Source organism: Myotis lucifugus, unplaced genomic scaffold (assembly GCF_000147115.1).
Source record: "Myotis lucifugus unplaced genomic scaffold, Myoluc2.0 scaffold_281, whole genome shotgun sequence".
In the NCBI taxonomy this organism is placed as follows: Eukaryota; Metazoa; Chordata; class Mammalia; order Chiroptera; family Vespertilionidae; genus Myotis; species Myotis lucifugus.
This window is the reverse complement of record NW_005871329.1, coordinates 962452-985382: the sequence shown is the minus strand read 5'-3', so window position 1 is coordinate 985382 and position 22931 is coordinate 962452. Positions and strand designations below refer to the sequence as shown.

Genomic DNA, 22931 nt, shown 5'->3' with positions numbered 1-22931 from the left:
GAAATTATGTGACATGCCCTACATCACACTACCAGCAAAGAGCTAAACTAGAATTTAACTGTTTAAATCCAATTATTCTACTCCAGTTTCCATGGTATCTGTATCACACTCCATTTTAGGTTATAAAAAAGAAGTCAATTTATAAAATAAAAACAAAAGTGATCTTCTTGTTTCAAGAGATAAAATGTAGTTAGTTCACCTTCTAAAATCAATTAACAGAATAAAGTATACATTCATACTTAAGAGGCAAAAACACAACTAAAATAAACACAAATTTATTTAGGGAATGAGTATTTACTTAACAACTACAAACAAGCTGGACAAATAGGACACACATTCTAGCTTTCCCAGAAGAACTCATAATCTAATGATGCCAGGGATGTGGCAGACTGTCAAACTACAGTGGGAAGCCTGGGGAGGGTTTGGGGGCGGGTTAAGAGATCAACCGAAGGACTTACACGCATGCATATAAGAATAACCAATGGACACAAGACACTGGGGGATAGGGGAGGCCGGGGGAATGTCAAGGGGGGGGGGGGGGGAAGGAGACATATGCAATACTCTTTGTAATACTTCAAGAAATAAAAGTTATTTTAAAAAAAGAAAACTAATCTAGAAAACAAGACAATTTAAGTGAAATGAAAATATACAAATATTCTTCATTTTCCTTTTCTTATAACTTTATCAGTTTATAATTTAGATGTTATTGTTTACTGGCAGAGGTAACTAGACTACTAAAAAGAAATGTTTGGTTATGATTGAAGTATAACTGTTACTTTGCTAGATTAACTGTTGCAATACTGAAAAGCAACAAGATACAACAAGACTTAAATAGAGAGGCAACAATCCTGGATTTCAGTTCAGATTCTATGTCATATTAGCTATCCAACATTGGGAAAACCATTTAGCCTCTCAGTCTATATATCGCCATATTTAAAATGGATATATAGGATACACACACACACACACACATACATACATATCCCACTTCTTTCACAAGACTTTTGAAGGCTCAAGTAAGAATTTCACGGTAAAACTTCTTTGTAAATTATGAAGTGCTATCCAAATGCAAACTACTACGACCGTTCAACCGGTCAACAGATCGACCAGTCACTATGATGCGCACTGATCACCAGGGGGTAGACGCTCAACACAGGAGCTGCCCCCTGGTGGTCAGTGCGCTCCCACAGTGGGAGCACTGCTCAGGGAGCTTACTGAGCAGCGGTGGCAGGCACAGAGGAGCCAAGATGAGCGGGAGCGGCGCGGCAACTGGTCTAGGCTCCAGCTCCTCCCGGGCCGCCTGCCGCTTAGCACACTACTACATCCATCAGTGGGATGTTGAACTGCTGAGAATCAGGCTGGAACCAGCAGTCCGACATCCCCCATGGGGTCCCAGATTGCAAAGAGGACGCAGGCCAGGCTGAGGGACCCCACCGGTGCACAAATCCACGCACCAGGCCTCTAGTTAAGATATAATGCTAAAGATTAAATCCTATAAAGCAATAGCTAAATGTTTTAACTGAAAATACCTACCTTAACAAAATTATCAGGAAACATTCCTCTTCTCCCATTTAGTTCTCCTTCTAGCCATCCTTCCTCCTGTAGTTTTTTCACATTCCTGATGATTTCCCCAACTCGAATAGTTAATTCATCATCATGCACAGCATCATAGTCATACTCCACAATATAGTCAACTAAAAAAAGAAACAATAAATTAATGTCTAAAACTTATTTATATAACTTTCAAGTTTTATTATTTACATAATCATCCATTGATTATCTTAGCTAGATCTCTGGATAATTTGCTGAAGATTCCACATCAGATGGCTTCTTTCTTTAAACCTCATGAACCTCTGCTAGCATCAAACTTTTCTTCTGCAGTCTCCTCTCCTCTCAGTCTTCAGATCCTGGTCAACACACCCACTGAGTCACACTGGCCGGGCTCAGTTTACTTTTAAAGTGTGAAGAAAGCAATCCAAATTGTGCACTGTTGGTAAGAATATAAATTGGTACAGCCACTATGGAAAACAGTATAGAGTTCCTCAAAAATTAAATACAGAACTACCTATCATATGATTGAACAAATCCACTTTTGGGAATTTATCCAAAGACAAAAAACTAACTTTTAAAAGATATATGCACAACCATGTTCAATGCAGCATTATTTACAATAGCTAAGATATGAAAACAACCCAACCTTCCATTGTTGAATAAATGGATTTTTTTAAAGAAAGTGATATATATACACAACAGAATACTATTCAGCCATAAATAGAAGGTTATATTGCTATCTGCATCAACATGGATGGAACTTGAGGCCATTATGCTAAGTGAAATAAGTCAGACAGAGAAAGACAAATACCCAAATACCATAAGATCTCACATGTGAAATCTTAAAAAATAAATAAAAACTAATTTTTAAAAAATAGCTCATAGATGGAGAAAAGATTGGTGGTTGCTGGGGGAAAAGGGAATGGATGAAGGTCAAAAGGTACAAATTTCCAATAATTAAATAATATACAGCATGGTGACTATAGTTAGTAATACTGTACTGCATATTTGAAAGATGCTAAGAGAGTAAAACTTAAAAATTCTCATTACAAGAAAAAATTTTGTAACTATGTATATAGGTAACAAATGCTTACCTAGACTTACTGTGGTGGTGATTTTGCAATATATACAAATATTGAATCATGTACAACTGAAAGTAGTATGTTATATGACATATAACATAATAATAGGAAGAAAATTAAAATACAGAAAGATTAAAATAACAGCAGCAGTACAAAAATCAGGAGAAAAAGTATTCTAAGACGGCCCTGGCCGATGTGGCTCTGTTGGTTGGAACATCATCCTGTGTACCAAAAGGTTGCAGTTCCCAGTAGGGGTGCATACAGAAGACAACTGAGTGATGTTTCTCACTCACATCAATGTCTCTTTCTCTCTCTCCCTTCCTAAGTCAAATATTTTTTTTAAAAAAATACGTGACTCAGTTTTAGTTCCAACATGTAAAAATCTTGGAAGTTGTCACTCTCATCCTTCTCATCCTTACAAGAAAAAAGCTAAACAAACTGAAAATCAATGACTTTCTTTGAACCCATCAGAGAAATGAGGACACAGAGCAAACCACCACTTCAAGATATGGAAAGACAGACATACTCAGAGAGTCACAGCCATCATCTACTAGATCACATCCAGTAGAACCACTAGAGCCATAAACTGGGAGGAACACTGTTACCAGTCTCCCAAAGCTGTTTTAACAAACTGACACAAACTAGGTGACTTAAAATACAACACTGTTCTCTCAGTTATAGCTCTGGAGGCCAGAGCACAAAATCAGGGTATCCAGCCGGGCTGGAACTTTCTTAAAACTCCATGGAAAAATTGCTCCATACTTCTATCTTGGCTTCTGGGAGCTGCCAGCAATCTCTGGAATTCCTTGGCTTGCCTAATTCCAATCTCTGCCTCCATCTGCACATGGCCTTCCCCTTATATATATGTCTCAGATCGCCCTCTCCTTAGTCTTAATAAGGGCACCAGTCTTTGGATTAATGGCCAATCCTAAACCTAGGTGATATCATGTTCAGATCATTAGTTACATCTTCAAAGGTTCTACTCTCAAATAATGTTGCATTCATACTTACCAAGAATTAGAACTTGAACATTACTGTTTGGGGGACAAAAAGTTAATCCATCACAAATACTTTCATGGTAATTTCAATGAATTCCTGGAGGCTGAGTGTGGAATATCATAAGAGTGGGAAACTTCTGGGGACTGTAGTCTTAGGAGAACCCCATACTTTTGTGGGCTTTACTTCCAGGAATCCCATCCTGTTCTCACCCTGAAGAGCCCATAGATATGTCTTTGTAGTTCTGGCAAAGGGGAAGGAAAAAGTAATCACTGTGAAATAACCAAGAACCAGAGCATTCTCCATAACAAAGACCTACACTCCAAGGAAATGACCTAATCAGGGACTTATCCCACCTGTGGAAAGGGCATTTCTCAGATTCCAGTCCCTTCTCTTCTGTGTTGGGGGTGGAGGGAAAGACAACAACTAAGAAAGGCTTATAATGGTCACAGTCCCAGGACAGAGATCCACTAAGTTTAAGATTTAATTCTAAGATTATAGGATGCTTCCTTTCTCCTACACCTTACCACCACACCAATGGAGCTCCAGGATAAGAGTTAATTAATGCTGAAAGAGCTGCACAATGCAAATACTATCTAGAAAGAGTTCTTAGGGAAACCCAAATATATTAAGAAAGACAGTAACAAGGACACTAAAAGAATCTGAAGCCTCTGGCACTTACAGCTAGAGCAAATATTAAACAAAGTACAATCCCTAGCTAGATTAATGTAAACCCTTACACTAAAGACCTATTTACCTCAGCTCCTATTGCCTAATACATCATGCCCAACTGTCAACAACAACAAAAAATTACATCATGCTTTTATTTATTTTTTATTGAATTCAGAGGAAGGGAGAGGGGGAGAGAGAGAGATAGAAACATCAATGATGAGAGAGAATCATTGTTTGGCTGCCTCCTGCATGCCCCACACTGGGGATCGAACCCACAACCTGGGCATGTGACCTGACGAGGATCGAACCGTGACCTCCTGGTTCAGAGGTAGACACTCAACCACTGAGCCATACTGGTTGTGCCACATCATGCTTTAAAAGGCAAGAAAAGACACAAATGCAAAGCAAGCATCAGAGCTGGACTCAAATATTTTTTGGAATGAGACAGGGTATTTATTATTTTTTAAATATGTTTTTGTTGCTTTTAGAGAGAGGAAGGGAAAGAGAGAGAAAAAAAATCAATGAGAAACATCGATCAGCTGCCTCTTGTACACCCCCTCCTGGGGATCAAACCCCAAACCTGGGAATGTGTCCTAACCAGACATCAAACCAGCAGCCTCTTGGTGCAGAGGACGACACTCAACCAACTGAGCCACACCAGCCAGGGCCAGACGGGGAATCCTATCTAATAAAAGAGAAACATGGTAATTAGCCGTACAGCCGCTACCCTTCCCATTGGCTAATCAGGGCGAAATGCAAATTAACTGCCAGCCAAGATGGCGGCCGGCAGCCACGCAGCTAGAAGCGAACAGGGAGGCTTGCTTGCTTCAGTGACGGAGGACTCCAACGTTCCCCGCCTGCGCTGCCGGCCTCTCCGCTGCTCTCTAAGAAACACTGTAACAAATATAGAAGCTAAACAAAACCCCAGAAACCTGTTTTCAGTCAGCCGGGATCTCAGAGCTGGAGTCCCAACAAAGTTTCAAATACAGAAGGTAAACAAAGGCCAGAAACCTGCTTTCAGCAGTGGAGGTCTCAGAGCTAAAGCTGGCCCAGAATAAAAAAAAAAAAGAAAAGAAAAAAAGGAGCGGTTGGGAGCTTCAGTCACCCGCCAGCCTGAAAATGGCCCTCAGCCCCTCACCCAGACTGGCCAGGCACCCCAGTGGGGACCCCCACCCTGAGGGGGTGTGACCAAATGCAAATTTGCATACTGAAGGCAGGCGGCAGCGGGCAAGGCTGTCCGCAGTCCGGGACCCGGATCTGTGACCTGCTGGGTGGGGGGCAGTGCTTGAGGCTGTCCATGGTCCGGGACCCGGATCTGTGACCCTGCTGGGTGGGGCAGCAGCGCTTGAGGCTGTCTGTGGTCTGGGACCGGATCTGTGACCTGGCGGGCGGGGGGCAGCACTTGAGGCTGTCCGCGGTCTGGGACCGGATCTGTGACCTGGCGGGCAGAGGGCAGTGCTTGAGGCTGTCACGGTCTGGGACCTGGATGCGTGACCTGCAGGGCGGGGGGGGCACCGCGGGAGGCTGTCTGCAGTCCGGGACCCAGATCTGTGACCCTGCCGGGCAGGGGGCAGCACAGGAGGCTGTCTGCGGTCCCGGGACCCGGATCTGTGACCCTGCCGGGCGGGGGGCAGTGCTTGAGGCTGTCCACGGGACCAAGACACGGATCTGTGACCCTGCCGGGTGGGGGGCAGTGCTTAAGGCTGTCCACGGTCCCAGGACCCGGATCCGTGACACTTCACGGCGGGGAGGCAGCTCGCACAGGGGCGGATCGGCCGGGGTTGGGCAGGGCAGGACGCCTGGCTTCTGCCCAGCCCCAGTCACTCTGTGCAGGTGAGCAGCGCAGAGAGCCTCTGGACAGGGGAGGCAGGCCGGCGGAGGGTGGCCTGTACTCCCACATGGCGGTGGTGACAGCTGTGAGCGCGCCAAGCAGAGCCTGCAGGCTAAGCTGAAGTAGAGCCTGCAGGCCATCAGCACCCAGGAGTGGTTGCGCAAGATCCGCCTCCTGGCCCAGAAGGCGATGGATCGCAGGGACAGCCACTGTGGCGGGCCCGACTGACGTCCTCCTGGCTGTACCATGGGGGTTTGCAGATCTGCAAAGCCAGAGGCCTCCGGTGTGCACATCCCCCCCTGGCGTGCAAACATCCCCCAGCACACTGTCACCCTCCCACGCCTGCAACAGTTGCAAACCAAGGTGTGCACAAGTTCCCCTCTCCTCTCCACCACACTTCCATCAACCCAGCATGCCTAACACCCCCACAGGATGTGCACACATCCCCTCTGATGCGCTCATGTCCATTGGAGAGTGTCTGGGTGTTCTGGGTGCTGAAGGTGGGCGCCTGTGAGATGACAGTGAGAGGGCGGAGTGGTGATGCCCTGTTCCCACGGAGGCCAGTGCAGTTACGAGATCACCTCTGGGGGGTTAATGCAGGTGCTGAGGCAGGAGCAGGTGCAGACAGACACACCTGGTGGGCGCGGGCGGCCCTCTCTGAGGTGCCTTCGGTCAGCGTTCAAGATCAAGAACCCAGAGGCAGAGAGGAATTCCGTCCTCTCAGTGAAACAGTGGGATAGTCGGGGTGACTGTAGAGGAGGAATGTGCACTTTGGGTGCCAGCACCCATGAGTGAAGGCTGCCCAGACTGAGCCTTGCTTGCTTGGGGCCTAGCGCACTCCTGCCGGGCAGCGGGTGACAGGATGTGCTTTTCCGAATTAATGAGAGAAAACGTTGATTCTCCTGCTGCCCACGAAGGTGGAAAGTGAAGTGGGGAGACATGTGGGGAGTGAGCGAGGTTCCCTGTCTGGGGGTTCCAAATCTGCTGTTGGTTTCTTTCACCGCTGACTAGAGATATACAGGGTGTCCACCCAAAATGTATACACACTTTGAATACCTACTAATTCCAATGGTTTTAAGCATAAGAAAGAAACAACAATGGAGCTGTTATCTGTTAAAAGTGTGGGCACAAACAGGTAGTTGGACATTCCCTGAGGGGTCTCAGATTGGAGAGGGTGAAGGCCAGACTGAGCCCCCCCCCCCCCCCCAGTACACGAATTTCATGCACCGGGCTACTAGTGTAAAATAACTATGCTAATATGTTACTAGTGATAATGGAAAAAACAACAATATGCAAGCACAGTTAGTAAGGTAAGCAGATGAATAATCACGAGGAAATACAAGAAATCAAAAACTCTGTAACAGAAATAAAGGATGCCATTGGTAGGTTCAACAGCAGACTAGACACTGCCATGGACAGAATCAGTAAGCTTGAAGATAGTTCAATAGAAATTTCCCAAAAATGCAAAGAGAAAAAAATAATTAAAAAAACAAACAACTACAATAGCAAAAAAACAACAGAACATCCAAGAACTGTAAAGTAATTTCAAAAAATGTTACATATCTGTAATTGGAGTACCAGAAAAATTTCCACAATTAATAACATACTCCAAGCTACATATCCAGGAAGCTCAGCAAACACAAAAGGGGATAAATGCAGGAAAGTCTACACCTATGCATACCATATTCAAACTACAGAAAACCCAAGACAGAAAAAATCTTGAAAGAAACCGCTAGATAAAAGCCTAGAGATGAACAAGGATAAGAATTCCAGCCTTAGTTTGGCTCAGTGGATAGAGTGTCCGCCTGCAGACTGAAGGGTCCCAGGTTCGATTCCGGTCAAGGGCATGTACCTTGGTTGCGGGCACATCCCCATTAGGGGGTGTGCAGGAAGCAGCTGATCAATGTGTCTCTCTCATCGATGTTTCTAACTCTCTATCCCTCTCCCTTCCTCTCTGTAAAAAATCAATAAAATATATTTTTAAAAAATTCCATCAGCTTCTTTCTCTTCAGACACTCAAGCAAAAAGGGAGAGAAGTAAACTATTTAAAACATTGAAAGAAAAATAACTACAAACTTAGAATTCTATTTCCAGCGAAATTAGTCTTCAAAAGTGAAAGAGAAATAAACATTTTTTTCTCAAAAACAAGAATTCATTGCCAGACCTGCCTTAAAAGAAATATTAATAGAAGGTCTTCAAGGATCTTGCCCACCTTTTTATTTTGAGTGCTTTTGTCTTTGCTGATGGATATATAAAGACTTAAAGAAACTTTACCAAATTTAAACCAAAGTATTTACTAACAAAATAAAATTCTAACTATTTTTCTGGACAAAAAAACAATTAATGTGGGATATGACTGATTAAAAAGAAGTAGAAATCTTTGATTGTGGGGAAAAAATCATGTAATAGCTATTAACAGTCATTCAGAATTTTTCATATCATAGAGCTCACTGAAAAGCTAATAAAAGATACAATCCCTTTAGCCATAACAATTCCATCACAAATATCTGTTCAAAAAATTTTAAATATATTTTTACTGATTTGAGAGAGAGGTAGGGAGAGGGAGAGAAACATCAATGATGAGAGAGAATCATGGATCTGCTGCCTCCTGAACACCCCACACTGGGGATCGAGCCCACAACCTGGGCATTTACCCTGACCAAAATCGAACCATGACCTCCTGGGTCATAGGTAAATGCTCAACCACTGAGCCATGCTGGCTGGACCAAAATTTTATGTTTAAAACTGACAGGCTTCTGACATGTTTTCTCCATATCATTTCTGAGAACATATCCCCAATAATTAGTGTTCTCCTTATGAGCTTTTGACCAACAGCATTCATTTATTTGTACAATGTGACTCTTAATCTTAATTATTTCTAAAGATAAGCATTCCAAACTGAAAGAACAGCTCTCTTATTATTAAGGCCAAATTACACTTTCAAGTAACAATCCAAATGCCATTCAAAGGCCTCAAATTCTCTCACACAAGTAGGCCAAGTGCCCAAAACCACATTTTATTTAGAAAACAGAATGAAATAAACTCCAGGCCTATTATATGTAATACACTAAATTGAATATTTTTTCCATTAGAAAATATACTTGCTATTTAATTATAATAAATTATCATTAATTAAATATCTAATACAGAATCAAACAAGGACAAAAATGACTTATCATTAACAAACCCTAAAATAGTATAATTCCTTATAAAGTTGTATAATACTTTAAAAATATTTTCATATATGCTCCTTAGATTCACAACAAATCTATAAAGTTTACATTCTAAAACTAAAACTGCACTGTACAGCTGGTAACCACCAGCACAGGTATTTACTGAGTACCTGAACTGTGAATAGTCCAAACCAAGATGTTTTATAAAATACACACCAGATTTCAAAACCAGGGGAAAAAAGTACACTATCTCATTAATAACATATTACATATATTCTGAAATAATGTATTAATTTCAACTATTCCCTTTTGTTTAACATAGCTACTAGCAAATTTATTGGTATGTAATTTATCAATTCAGTATACTTCAGAGAACATATGTACACTTGCTTTGCAGCACCCAATGAAGATAGTATAATTTTACAGTTCAACCAACACTGTTCAAGTTATTAGACAAACTTTTTAAAAATATATTTTATTGATTTTTTACAGAGGAAGGTAAAGGGATAAAGAGTCAGAAACATCGATGAGAGACAAATATCGATCAGCTGCCTCCTGCACACCCCCTTACTGGGGATGTGCCCACAACTGAGGTACATGCCCTTGACCAGAATCAAACCTTGGACCCTTCGGTCAGCAGGCCAACACTCTATCCACTGAGCCAAACTGGTTAGGGCATTAGACAAACATTTTTAAGCAAATTAATTCTTAATGCCTAAATTTGTTTAACATGATAAAAGTCATATAGAAATATCTCATCTATAAAATCAGCAATTTTCACTTTATTTACTAGAAGTATGTAACATCAATGTAACATACTAGTACATGGAGTAGGCAATCAGCAGATCCACCTGACAAGATGCTTAATATCCCAGATCATTGATTTTCTACCAAAGGGACTTATTAGTAAGAGCCACAATGAGTCAGACAGAAAGGATTAAAGAGTTTCTTTTTAAAATGATAGACCTCATCCACCAACTTGAAACAGGAACTCCACTTAGGCAGCATTCTGTTAATCTGGTTTAGATGGACATATTTCAATATATTTAAATTTTGTATTGTTCATTAGATTGACCCCCTCTCCCCAACTATTCCAAATTAAAGTACTATTGAACTTAGTGAAAGTACTATTGACATAGTGAACACATAGTAGCCTCCAAATTTTCTGTTACTTATTAAGGGTGTTAACAAATTTTTTAAATAGAATAAAAAAAGTGATGTAGTTTCTGGCATCAATGAATTCAGGACAAGTAAGGTCATTACATATGAAAGGAAGAGAATAACAAGAGTTTTTATTTTAGCCTGGTTGGCATGGCTCAGTGGTTGAATGTTAACCTATGGACCAGGCGGTCACGGATTCCCAATTCCTGGTACAGGGGTCCTCAAACTTTTTAAACAGGGGGCCAGTTCACTGTCCCTCAGACCGTTGGAAGGCCGGACTATAGTTTAAAGAAAAACTATGAACAAATTCCTATGCACACTGCACATATCTTATTTGGAAGTAAAAAAACAAAATGGGAACAAATACAATATTTGTATTTGCATGTGGCCCGCGGGCCGTAGTTTGAGGACCCCTGCTGGTCAGGGTACATGCCTGGTTGCAGGGCTCGATCCCCAGTGTGGAGCGTGCAGGAGGCAGTCTATCAATGATTCTCTCTCATCATTGATGTTTCTATGTCTCTCTCCCTCTCCCTTCCTTTGAAATAAAAAGAAGATATATTTTTTTAAAAAAGAGTTTTTATTTTGGCTTTAAATTATGAGCTTCTAAACTATAAATTCAACTGGGTTTTGGTCCCTTTCTTTCCAGCTCTGGCCCCAGATACTACGTCATTGCGATATTAATGCCCCAAAAAACTAGATTGCCATTTATGAACTCCTTTTTAAAAATATATATATTTATTTTATATTATTTTTTATTTTTTTTAACCCTCACCTGAGGGTATTTTTCCATTGATTTTTAGGGAGAGTGGAAGAGAGAAAGACAGAGAGAAATATCAATGTGAGAGAAACACATCAATTGGTTGACTCCTGCATGCACACCAACCAGGGCCGGGCTGGGGAGAAGCCTGCAACCAAGGTACGTGCCCTTGACCGGAATCGAACCCAGGACCCTTCAGTACACAGGCCGACACTCTAACCACTGAGCCAAACTGACTAGGGCTATGAACTCCTTTTTAAGGTGGAAGTGATGGTGGTGAAGAATGATGTTCACATGCTTAAATACTCCCAGCTTGCAGACAACAATGTGCCTAATCTTCATGTCATGAAGGTCATGCAGTCTCTCAAATCACAAAGTTTGCCTGGAGACATTATTACTGCTACCTTACCAATTAGGGCATCCAGTATCTCCCTGGTTATCTCCACCTGCCCCCTGAAATTCTGCCTGCCACTTTGCCTCTAGCTGGCCTAAGACTGACAGGCCAAGACCCAAAGATCTGGAGGGCATGCAACCTGCATAAGTCACAGGAGAGGAAGCCCAACAGAGACACCTACAGACTATAGAAGGAGTGCTGTGCCTGCTGGTGCTAACAAGGAAGCTGAGGCTGGTGCTGGGTTAGCAACCAAATTCCAGGATTTCGTTGTGGACGTGGTCAATCACCTCAGTAAAGTTGGAGGGATTATTTTGTGCTGAATATTTAAAAATTTAAAAAAATAAAATTTAAACATAAATAAGTTCGACTGAATTTCATAGAATACCAGAGGCCCAGTGCATGGATTCATGCACCGTGGGGTCCCTCAACCTGGCCTATGGAAATCGGGCCTGAACCAGCTCTCTGACATCCCCCAAGGGGTCCCAGATTGCAAGAGGGCACAGAAAGGCTCCGGGGCTTGTCCGGCCCGTCTCGCCCAGTCCCAATCAGCCGGACCCCAGCAGCAAGCTAACCTACCAGTGAGAGCATCTGCCCCCTGGTGGTCAGTGCCCGTCAGAGCGACTGGTCAAATGAACGGTCGGACACTTAGCATATTAGGCTTTTATTATATAAGAAATTCAGGAAATTTTCATGGCAAAGGTTTTACATTTCCATTTGATATTCATTCTGAAAATTCTGAACTGTCAACAGACCTATTTTCATTATTTAAGGTAATTTTCTTAAATTGCTTCAGAAAGTGTGCTTGATAAGAATGGTCTAATTAGTAGATAAGTAAAATGGAATCTTCATCTTAAATAGTGCGTACACATGCACAAGTGCACAAACACACATACACACTCCAATATAGCAAGATAAAATACTCATCAGAGTACAACCCACTGGAGCAGAGCAGGAATTTTAATGAAAATCTAATATAAAAACTTTGATATCAGCAAAACACAGTTCTCAATAAATTAAGTTACAAAATACAGAAAGATTATACATTTGAAAGACCAACTTTAAATGTTTCCTAAAAACATTATGAATACGTAGTCTTAATTTCACAAATATATAAACTTCTAAACTTATAATCCAAAACAAATAATTTGGCACTTGATTATTATAATGATCATGATAAATAAATACTCTAGGAATGACACTGTTATAATTAATAAAATCAGTCTAGATGTTGGGTAAATTTTTTGCTTCCGTTCTGGGGCACTGATGGATACTAAGAAAATTAAGACAGTTTGAATAGTTAAGTACAAGGATCTTAAAGACATCATCAGTTCAACTGAAAGTATGCTTTACTCTAAGGACTCAGTGACAGGAGTGGAAAAAATATATATATACTGGCTATGCCAAGTACTCACTATGTGCCTGGTCAAACTAAAGAGAGATGAACAAATCTTACTTATCTTCCAATGTAGGAATCTATATCCTCATCTTCTTTAAATTACTCCTAGTACATTTTAACATACCTCTCGGCATATGTTCTTTTAATGTACTATATATTTCCTTTCTTGTTTGGATTTCTAATGATTCACCTGTTAAGTTTTATTCCTATCTCAACACTGTAAACTATCCCCACACATTCATGACACTCATCAACAAATGGAGGGAAGGAGAGGCAAGAGCATTTATACCAGTCTTCAGGGGTCGTGGAATTTTTTTTTAATCTAGATGATTCTAATAATATACCCAACCCCCAATACTTCTGTAAACCATTTGATGCACCAAAAACTTAAATTGGCCCTAATTCCCTTAATGTCTAGCATGGCATTAATCACAGTGCTCATAATAACACAAATTCTTCTTCATTCATCTCTCATCTAACGCTCCTTTCCTTAATGATGTGATAGAAACTTTCTCTTAATGTTGGTGGTAACTGTTTGTTACTGTTACTATGCTTACTAGTAAAGTATTTTTCTACTAGAAACTCCTAGTGGTTAGATGCCACACAGTTAGTCTCTTGCAATTACCTGAACACTGAACCATCAAAAAAGAACCTGAACTAAGTGGCACTAAAATAGACACTGAAATTTAGGATCCCATCTTAGTCATCTGTCTTATAAATTAGTTGAGAAACAGAATGGGATCATGATGGTACGTTTAACAAAGTATAAAAAATTTCAAAGATTATGAGATGCAAGTCTACTTGGAGACATTGGGAAGGACTGACATAGCACAAGTAGGTTTTAGGAAAGAATGAATCCGTAACACTGCCATATCTGACACTAGAGCAACATCTTAGGCTAAATATAAATTTAGAATAATGACTTTTTTAAAAGGAGAGTTTCTTCTTAGAGTAATAGCTTCTTTAAATACAAACAACTAGTAAATATGTTTTTGGCTGAATGAAAACGGTGAGAGAGTGGAACATCCAGGCACCTGAGCCCTTCAGAAACTAAAACAAAATCCAAAACAAAACAGAAGTAATGTCAATTTACTCCAAAGAAGGAAACATTTAGGAGCCCAGAGGAAAATGCCTACCTCACTTGGGCTAAAAGTCAAAATTATGACTGAAAAATGAAAGTATTACATATAGCAAGGTCTAAGGTCAGAGAAGCCCTAGTAAGATGATGAAAGAGATTCTATCTGCTTAATAATGGTAATAAAGTACTCTATTAAGTTTGAACATCTAACATAAACCTAAAGAAAGCTGGATGAAATGATGTGGGAAAGTGCAAGGGAGGACTGAAAAGGACAAGTACAGACTACCAAAAAAAAAAAAAAAACCAACAAGAAGGTCTTTCCAATACCCGTTCAACACCACTTCAGTGAAATCAAGGGACCAACAATTAGTACTTTCAAGTTTCTTATGCTTCCTTGCTTGTTTATTATGTTGGCAGTTATGAATACTTGACAGTATTAAAAATTGTGTGCTTATTTCTGAAACTGAAGGGTATGCTGAAACTTTGTAATCTGCTTTGCACTGGGTCTGAAAGGAGTTGACTCATGAGAAAAGAGATAGCAGCAAAGAAAAAGCAGGCATTAAATCCCTGGGACCAAATGAACAAAGGGAATGCTAAATTGTGACCAGGGAATATCCTCAAACATTGAGATAAAAGATGATCTCATTTCATTCCACTTATCTAGGACCATTCATATCATGTTTATAGATCCAACTACTAATATAAACAACTAATGTGGTCCCAAGACAAGAAATACAGGAGTCCAACATCCTGTCAGTTTTACTGCTTGGCTCATCCTTTATAATAAAAGCCTAATATGCTAAGTGTCCGGTTGGCCAGTCAACCAATCAAAGCATAATATGCTAATGATATGCTAAGGCCACTCAACCGCTCGCTATGACGTGCATTGACCACCAGGGGGCAGACAGTCGACCAGTCGACTAGTCGCTATGACATTCACTGACCACCAGGGGGCAGACTTTCTGGTTGGTAGGTTAGCTTGCTGCTGGGGTCTGGCTGATTGGGACTGAGTGAGACAGGCCGGACATGCCCTGGAGCCCTTCCGCGGTCGCTCCCTGGTTGGCCAACCTCCTGCATCCATCTCTGGCCCAACTCGTGCACCAGTGGAGTTCCTCAGTCTGGCCTGCGCCCTCTCACAATCCTGGACCCCTTGGGGGATGTTGGAGACCAGGTTTCGGCCCAATCCCGCAGGCCAGGCCAAGGGACCCCACTGGTGCACAAATTGGTGCATCGGGCCTCTAGTATTAAATAATTCCAATAACCAAGCTCATCCTGGAAACAAATATCTCTACCTTGTATCTTTCACAAGAAACCTGGACTCTCTCTGGTTTCGCTTCCCTATGGCTAGATCTTCAAGGCCTACATACTATCAAACCCCACATCCTTCCCTTTCCCCCAAGATGCCAATCTGAACTGCTACCAACAACCATCCCACTCCCACACCAAGCTGCCCTACTCCATCTATCTGTCTACACACTACCTTTTGCTACACATATCCCTCACGCTGACAAGCTGACTGTAGATATGGACGAACCTCCATCCAGACTTCCCAGACCAGTTTTCTCCCCCACCTAAAAAGACAAGTTCTATTTGAGGTCAATCTGCCTAGCAGTAGTGGATATCAAACTCTACAACTAAGCAAGTCATAGCTCCATCATCATGATTACCCAATTTATCTAACTTTCAGTCATATATTAGGTTTTAGTCACCCTTTCTTTTCAGAACACAAACTGAAACTTTCAGATCTCTCACAACTTGCTTTACCAGTTTACCTAGGAAGCAGATTTGCAGTTCTGTCCTATTTTCACCCAAATCAAGAATCATTACAGCTCTTTCCTTGCCTACCTTCAGGCCCTTAACAAAACACCATTTATTTATATACATTAGAAAATTAAACAGTTATCACACTTAAAATACATTTAATAGGGGAGACTAAGGAGGGGAGAAAAAAATAACAAATTTGAATTATGTAGCAATAAAAATTTGAAGGCATTTTTTAAAAAACAACAACACATCTGTATTATCTTTTTTTAAATTTTTTGAGAACACTGGCATTGTTTTATTTTTTAAATATGTTTTTATTAATTTTAGAGAGGGGAAGGGAAAAAGAGAGAGAATTCCATGAGCAAAACGTCGATTGGCTGCTTCCTGGACGCATGCATCTTGGTGCATGGGATGACGCTCAACCAGCTGAGCCACATGTGCTAGGGCTTGTACGTACTTTTGATTGGCAATATGGAATGCACCAAAAGCATTTCATGTTCTATAATTTTTTATATTAAATGCTTTAAAATTCAAAACAAAGAAATTAAAGATTTTTTCATTTTGTGACAAAACCAAATAAAATACCATGTAAATATTTTAACCTGTCATCTGAAAGCATAAGAAATAAAGACTGCTGCCTTGGTAGGCATATTCAATGGTTAGAGCATCAGCCTGCACACCCAAGGGTTCGCTTTCCCATCAAGGGCATGTACCTGGGTTACAGGTCCTATCCCGCCCCAGTCGGGGTGTGTAGGAGGCGCATGTGGAAGGCAGCCAATGGACATATCTCTGTCACATCAATGTTTCTCTCTCTCCCTCCCTCCTCTCGCTTTTCCCCCTCCCCCTCCCTTCCACTCTTTTTAGAATTAATGTAAAAAATATCCTAACTCCTGAGGAATAAAAAAAGAAAGACTGCTGATAACCAAGCAAATGAGATTTCTATTATAAGAGGAAACTCCCTTTAAATGATTTTAATAATTTTAATATGATTACTACAGGACCAATAAATTTAAAGTATACATAGATATGGAACTATCTGACAAATACCTTTCAAAAGTTAACTACAAATGCCCCAATAAATCTACCTTCGAGAAACACATTCTGGGTAGTCAAAGTGAAAGTACGCAACAATCACACTTTACCAAGATAATTTGGCAACTCATCTAACCAGAACACAATGAAAGTCACTAAGAAAAGACCTCTGGACAGTCAAAATAGATACTCCAATACCCAAGTATTGATACTCATTTCCTTTTCACATACTACCTAAGGGTCTACTTTATTTTTCCTTTATACAGAACTACAAATACAAGCAGGATCTCCACACGTGTAGAAAACTTGAGAAAACAGAGTTGGGAAGGGGGACATTGATCTCAGTGGCAAGCACACCCAACAGCAAAGCAGAAAAATACTTAAATAACATCAAAATGCAAAGGAATCTGATCAACACTCCTATATACAATCCACAAGATAACTCCAGGCATGACAGACAGTACCTGACAGATCTGAAATGATGACCCTAAGACAGTCATCAAGAAGATGAATTACATTCTGCATCTCCCACTCAAAAGACAGAAAAGAAGTACATATTCGACTTTAGTCTGATTTTCATTCAAAGCAATTACAGTGATGTTATAATGTGGTGCTTGAAGGAACAATCCCTCGATTACCCAATAAGCTCAAAACCAATCCATCAGAAAGGAATTCATCTGCAAGTTCCAAATACCAAAGGTTTTCCTGCTTCTGAGTATTAAGGGCACTGTGCGCACAAGTCACCTGGAAGTTAGCGGGAGGCGGGGGAACACGAAAGCGGCGACAAGCCTCAGGAAACAGAAGCGCGCAGCGAGTTGTCCAGAAACACTATATGCTTAAAGCCTTTCCCACAAAACGGCGTGTGGGCAAGGAGGAGCCACATCAGCAGTATGCTGCAAATGTCCTGCTCCTCACCCATTTGCTGGTTTCATACATTATTCATTTAGGCTAACAGCGTGCCCGTATGAAGAAGCAGTTTCCAACTCCGCTCAACTGCAAGCAGTGCTAGCACCCTCCTCATTGACTGTCCAAGACCAAAATCAAGGTGACGCCGGCAGCACATGCTTGTGCCTTATGGCGACGCAAACTCAGGCTTCAAAAGGTGGCACGCTTTGATTTTTATTTTTATTTTTTTAAGCAGCTCTCTTTCAAACTGCTTTTGATTTTTAAAGGGCCGAGGGAGATCGTGCCTCGCCCTACGCGGCACTCGGTTATCAGCAGAATTGTCACACGGCTCAGCCACACTCCCTTTCACACCGGGCTGCACCCACCCTCCTCCCCCGCTTTCCCTAACTTTTCCCAACAAAACTTTTTAAAGCAAAACAGTAAATAACTTAGAAGGCCTTGGACTTTTCCCTCCTCTAGCAAGGAAGTCTACATTCCCAAACAGGAAACTGCTTCTCCAAGGGTTGCACTCAGAAATCCTACCAAACCCCAAGCCGGTCCTCGGGGATTTAATATTTAAATGCCCCCAGACCCGCCTGGGTAGGAACGGAGTCGATTCGCGAGTTCCCACCCGGTCCTCGAGACACCCCCAGCGAGTTTTTTACGGAGGGGACCGCCTTTCCTCACCCCAAATAAACTTCTTTAAAAGCCTCGAGGGAGATAAAGCAGTTGCAAGTGCTACTGTCAGGTTTTTCGATCACCCTTCCCCGTGGGGGGGAGAGGAAGGGGCCGGGGAGAGAGGGCAGCGGGAGCTGAGTAAGCCGGTGGCGGGCGAGGAGGCGCGGCCGGGCGCCCCACTGCCCCCCTCGCCTTTCCCTGCGCACGAAGAGGCGGGGAGGGGGCGCAAGGCGCACCCGCGAGCCCTCCGGCTCCCCTCTCCCCGGGGAGAGCAAGGTGGCCGGCGGGGCGCAGGGGCGGAGGGAGGAGGGCTCGGGCTGGGCGCCCCCCGTCCCTTCCGCGCCAAGACCAAGCAGGGACGCCGCCCTCCCGAATGGGCCGGGCCGGGCCGGCGGCCGGTGGGGAGCGCCCCCCATTTCTTACCCATGCTGGGGGCCCCCGCGGGGAGAAGCCCGGCGCCGCCGCTCCTCCTCCAGCTGTTCGCGCCGCCGCTCTGGCGGCCCGGAGGCGGCCCGGCGCCCCGCGCTTGCCCCTCCTGAGCTCAGGCGGGGCGAGGAGGTGCCTCCATCAGCCCGCGCGCTCCCCGGACAGTCCCGTCGGCGCGCCGGCAAGGGAAGGCGCGGCGTCTCTGGCGCCTGGCCGCCCCGCCCGCCACAAAGGGCTTTCCCACCGGTGTGCTCCCGGAGGGGGAGGGACGGCGGCTCCTCTAGGCCGCTGCTCCAACCCGCCAGGCCCAGAGCCGGCCCGCGCTCTCCTCTCGGTGGCGCCGTTAAAGCGAGCGCGACCCGAAGACTGAGGTGGAGACGCGGACCGAGGCCGGGAAGGTGTCGGGAGCTGGGCCCGGGAGGAGGCAAATCTCGCGAGATTCCCTCGCACTCCCCGGCCCTCCCGCCCCGCCGGGTGCCGGCTCGCCAGCCCGCCCGCGGCCCGTGCCAGGTGCGGTGACGTCACGGCCGGAGGTCGCGCGCCGCCCGCGTCCAGGTGCGGCGGGCGGATGTCGGGGGCCGCCGGAGGGACTGCGGTCACCCCTCCGCGCTCGAGCCGGGACCCGCTGGGAGGGGGTTTGTTCGGTGGGGCGCCTCGGGTGAACACAGAGAGTTTGCTGGGAGGCAAAGGGCGCCTGGGTTGCCCCACTTTCCGCGGCGGCGACGCGGTGCTGCAGAGCATTTCTTCATGAAAAAACAACAAAAAACCGGAGTACAAAATAAATTATAGTTTACAGGAATAAATTATTGGCTTCCTATAAGACAATTTTTAGACCCCTTTTCTCTTTTATAAGTATAATTTGTTACATGATATTCATAATTTGAAGTATTGCCAGGTATGTTTTCTATCCTCAGCACGAAGAAGGGCAAAGGATTATTGTAATCAAATAGTGTTTCTTTTCTTTTTTAAAAAAATGAAACATTGGCTACAGTTACACCTTCGCTAAATCCCAGTGTCTGTTTGTGTGTTTGTTTTTGTGTTTATGAAAGATTCTTATTGATTTCAGAGAGAGGAAGGAAGAGGGGGAGAGAAACATCCACTGGCTGCCTCCTGCATGCCGCCAACAGGGAATCCAGCCCGCAACCCGGCATGTGCCCTGACCAGAATCCAGCCACAACCTCTGACTAACCTGGTGCATGGGTCCACGCTCAACCACCGAGCCACACAGGCTGGGCTCAAACAGTCTTTCTTAGAATTAGAAACTCTGAATAGAGGTTAAGGAAAACTAACAGGAGGGGGGGAAATATAATTAATTCAGCCGGCTTTTTTCCCTTCTTGTTTAAGTATACCCAACCCCCAGACAGAAGTGTGTGACAGCAACATTTGTTGAATGCCAATCACTGTGCATAGTGCTTTAAAAAAAAAAAAGTCATTTAATTCTAACAATCATCCAATAGTAAAACTGCCTTGCCCTTTGAAACCAGACAGACCTAGGTTTTTGAAACTCAGCATAGCCATTTACTTTTTGTGGAATCTTGGATAAATTAATTAACCTCCCTGGACTTCAGTTTCTTGAGTCTTTTGGAAAAAATCTTCACAATGCAAAGCACAATGTCTGGCACAATGTAGCAGCCTTGTAAATATCCATTCCCACTGTCTCCTATAGGCCTGCTTTTGTGAACTTTTAATTCCTTTATGACTTCTAAAATGTTGTATGTGGTACCTTTACAAAAAGAATTGCCAGTTATAATCAGAAGCCAGAAAGGAGAAAAGAAAATAATTTAATATGCACACCTAAACAAGATGTACATGTTAGTTGTGTTGTATTGAAACCACAGAATATATTGTGCCTTTTTCAATCAAATATTTGAGAATTATGTTCATTTTCCCCTACCAAGCAAACAAGCAAACAAAAACAAAAAGCTGAAGTACAGCCCTCATCCTCAAAGATTTTGCATTCCAACTAGGAAGTGACACATTAACACAGTTTATTAATAGTATGAGGTAGGGAGGGTCAAATGCCTGAGAATTTAAAGGAGAATAAATTACTATGGGCAAGGCAAGTTTCAGGAAGAAGGTATAAATAGAACCAAAGCTTGGGAGAAGGCAATAATTTCAGCCTGGAGGAGTCCTAGAAGACGAAGTGGGTATGCAAAAAGAACATTCCTGAGCCTTAAAGAAATCTATGAGGCTCCAGCTGCCCCTAAGAAAGTAAACCATTTCAGATTTAGAAGAGTGAGGGTGGTGGGAGGCAAAAGAAAATTCATGAAAGGAGAGAAAGAATAATAGTATATTGGAAAAGAACTAAACTCCCAGGTCTCTAGAATCCTAGACATTTCAAGAAGAAAGGCCAATGAATAGAATTGAATAGAGGTTAAGGAAAACTAACCTCTGGAAAAAAGACCACTGGATTTGACAATACGGTTATGTTTAAATGTGTAATTTCAGAATAGATATATAGATATAAATATACTGAATATATAGAATATGTAACAGAAAAGTTAAAAGTCAGTTAAAGGTTTTAGTGACTAAATGAGTGGTAAGGAGTGGAGGCCACAAAGAGATAAGGTGACCATATTTTCTTAACCATAAATCAGGTCATATGATCTGACAACAAGATAAAACATTTAGCCCTGCTCCCAGCTAATGTGAATGTGGTTGAGCGTTGACCTATGAACCCAGGAGGTAACAGTTGGATTCTGATGCCCAGGTTGCGGGCTAGATCCCCAGTGGGACGTGCAGAAGACAGTTGATCAATGATTCTCTCTCATCATTGATGTTTCTATCTCTCTCCCTCTTCCTTCCTCTCTGAAATCAATAAAATCATATTTAAAAAAAAATAAAAAAACATTTACCCTGGCCAAGTGTCTCCTGTACACCAAAAGGTGGTTGGTTTGATTCCCAGTCATACCTAAATTTCAGGTTTAATCCTCAGTTGGGATGCGTTCAAGGGGCAACTGACCTCTCTCTCTCTCTCTCTCTCTCTCTCTCTCTCTCTTGCTCTCTCTTTCCCTAAAGCATATCCTTGGGTGAGGATTTAAAAAAGAAAAGAAAAGATAAAAGATTTACCATCAGTTCTAGCCCAGATATGTCAGAATCTGTATTATTTCCATAATAAGTCATGTACTTTAGATGTTAGAAAATTAAAATAAGCAAAATCACTGCAAATTCAGAGGACAATATCCCATGAGATATTGCTGAAATATTGGATCATAAAAGAATTGAAAGGATCAGGGGAATAGGTTGGATCCATAAGAAAGGTTGAGAAAACTGAAGTAAAGTGCCCTAGCCGGTTTGCAGGCTCCTCCCTGGCCCGGGCCCTTGTTGGAGCACCTGCAGGAGGCAACCAATCAATGTGTTTCTCTCGTATCCATGTTTCTCTCTGTCTTTCCCTCTTTCTTCCACTCTCCCTAAAAAAAAAAGAAAAAAAATAAATGGAAAAATATCCTTGGGTGAGGATTAACAGAAAAAAATAAATGAATGAAAAATTAAAAAAAAAACTGAAGTAAAGCTATAAAATAATCACAATCCTAGAGTTAATCCTATCTTCTACAGGTAAAGCCAAAGGAAACCCCAATAGAAGAATGAAATCAGAAATGTATTTTTTAAACTTACAAAATGGTATTGTTGGGGTCCAGCCCCAGCAGGTCCAGGGGTTCCCAAAGGTGTGGATGGAGTCAGCATTCAGTTGATCAGCATAGCGAGGTTCTCTAGCCAGTTTCGGTTCTTATTGTCCTGTTACATCTGTATTTATACCAGTTGATTTTAACCCTATCCATTCTATTCCAAAGGTTAGGGTGTTTGTTAATTTAGTTCTGTTGAGTTTAATCCTGTCTAGGTTAATCTCTGTGTTCCATTATAAGGGCTATTCCAAGGTCACTGCTCTACTGATAAGCTACAAGGAAGTGACTGAAGGAGATTATCCTACCCAGTAAAGGTTATGTCCTCCCATCCTCGATGCTTGCCTTCCCTGGGACTGCCCTGTGTCAGTGAGTCTCCAGAGGTATAGGCTTTGGTGCTTTCCCTGGTGGGCAGACCCCTGGGGATGTGGGCCC

General features: G+C 42.6%; 1 protein-coding gene across 5 annotated transcripts in view; it reads right to left on the bottom strand.

The window, feature by feature from the left end:
- The window catches only part of CD2AP (CD2 associated protein), a 128604-nt gene extending 109513 nt beyond the window's left edge, over positions 1–19091 (bottom strand). For 2 of the 5 annotated variants that reach the window (XM_023763351.1, XM_023763349.1), the window contains exons 1-2: positions 18874–19048; positions 1534–1694 (exon numbers count right to left, since the gene is read on the bottom strand). In XM_023763351.1, the coding sequence (XP_023619119.1) occupies positions 1534–1694; positions 18874–18877 (165 nt within the window). In that variant the 5' untranslated portion in view covers positions 18878–19048. Of the gene's footprint in view, positions 1–1533; positions 1695–18873 lie in introns of all 5 variants that reach the window. The other 3 variants (XM_006099712.3, XM_023763348.1, XM_023763350.1) reach the window with 3 other exon arrangements.
- Between the last annotated feature and the right edge of the window lie 3840 nt (positions 19092–22931).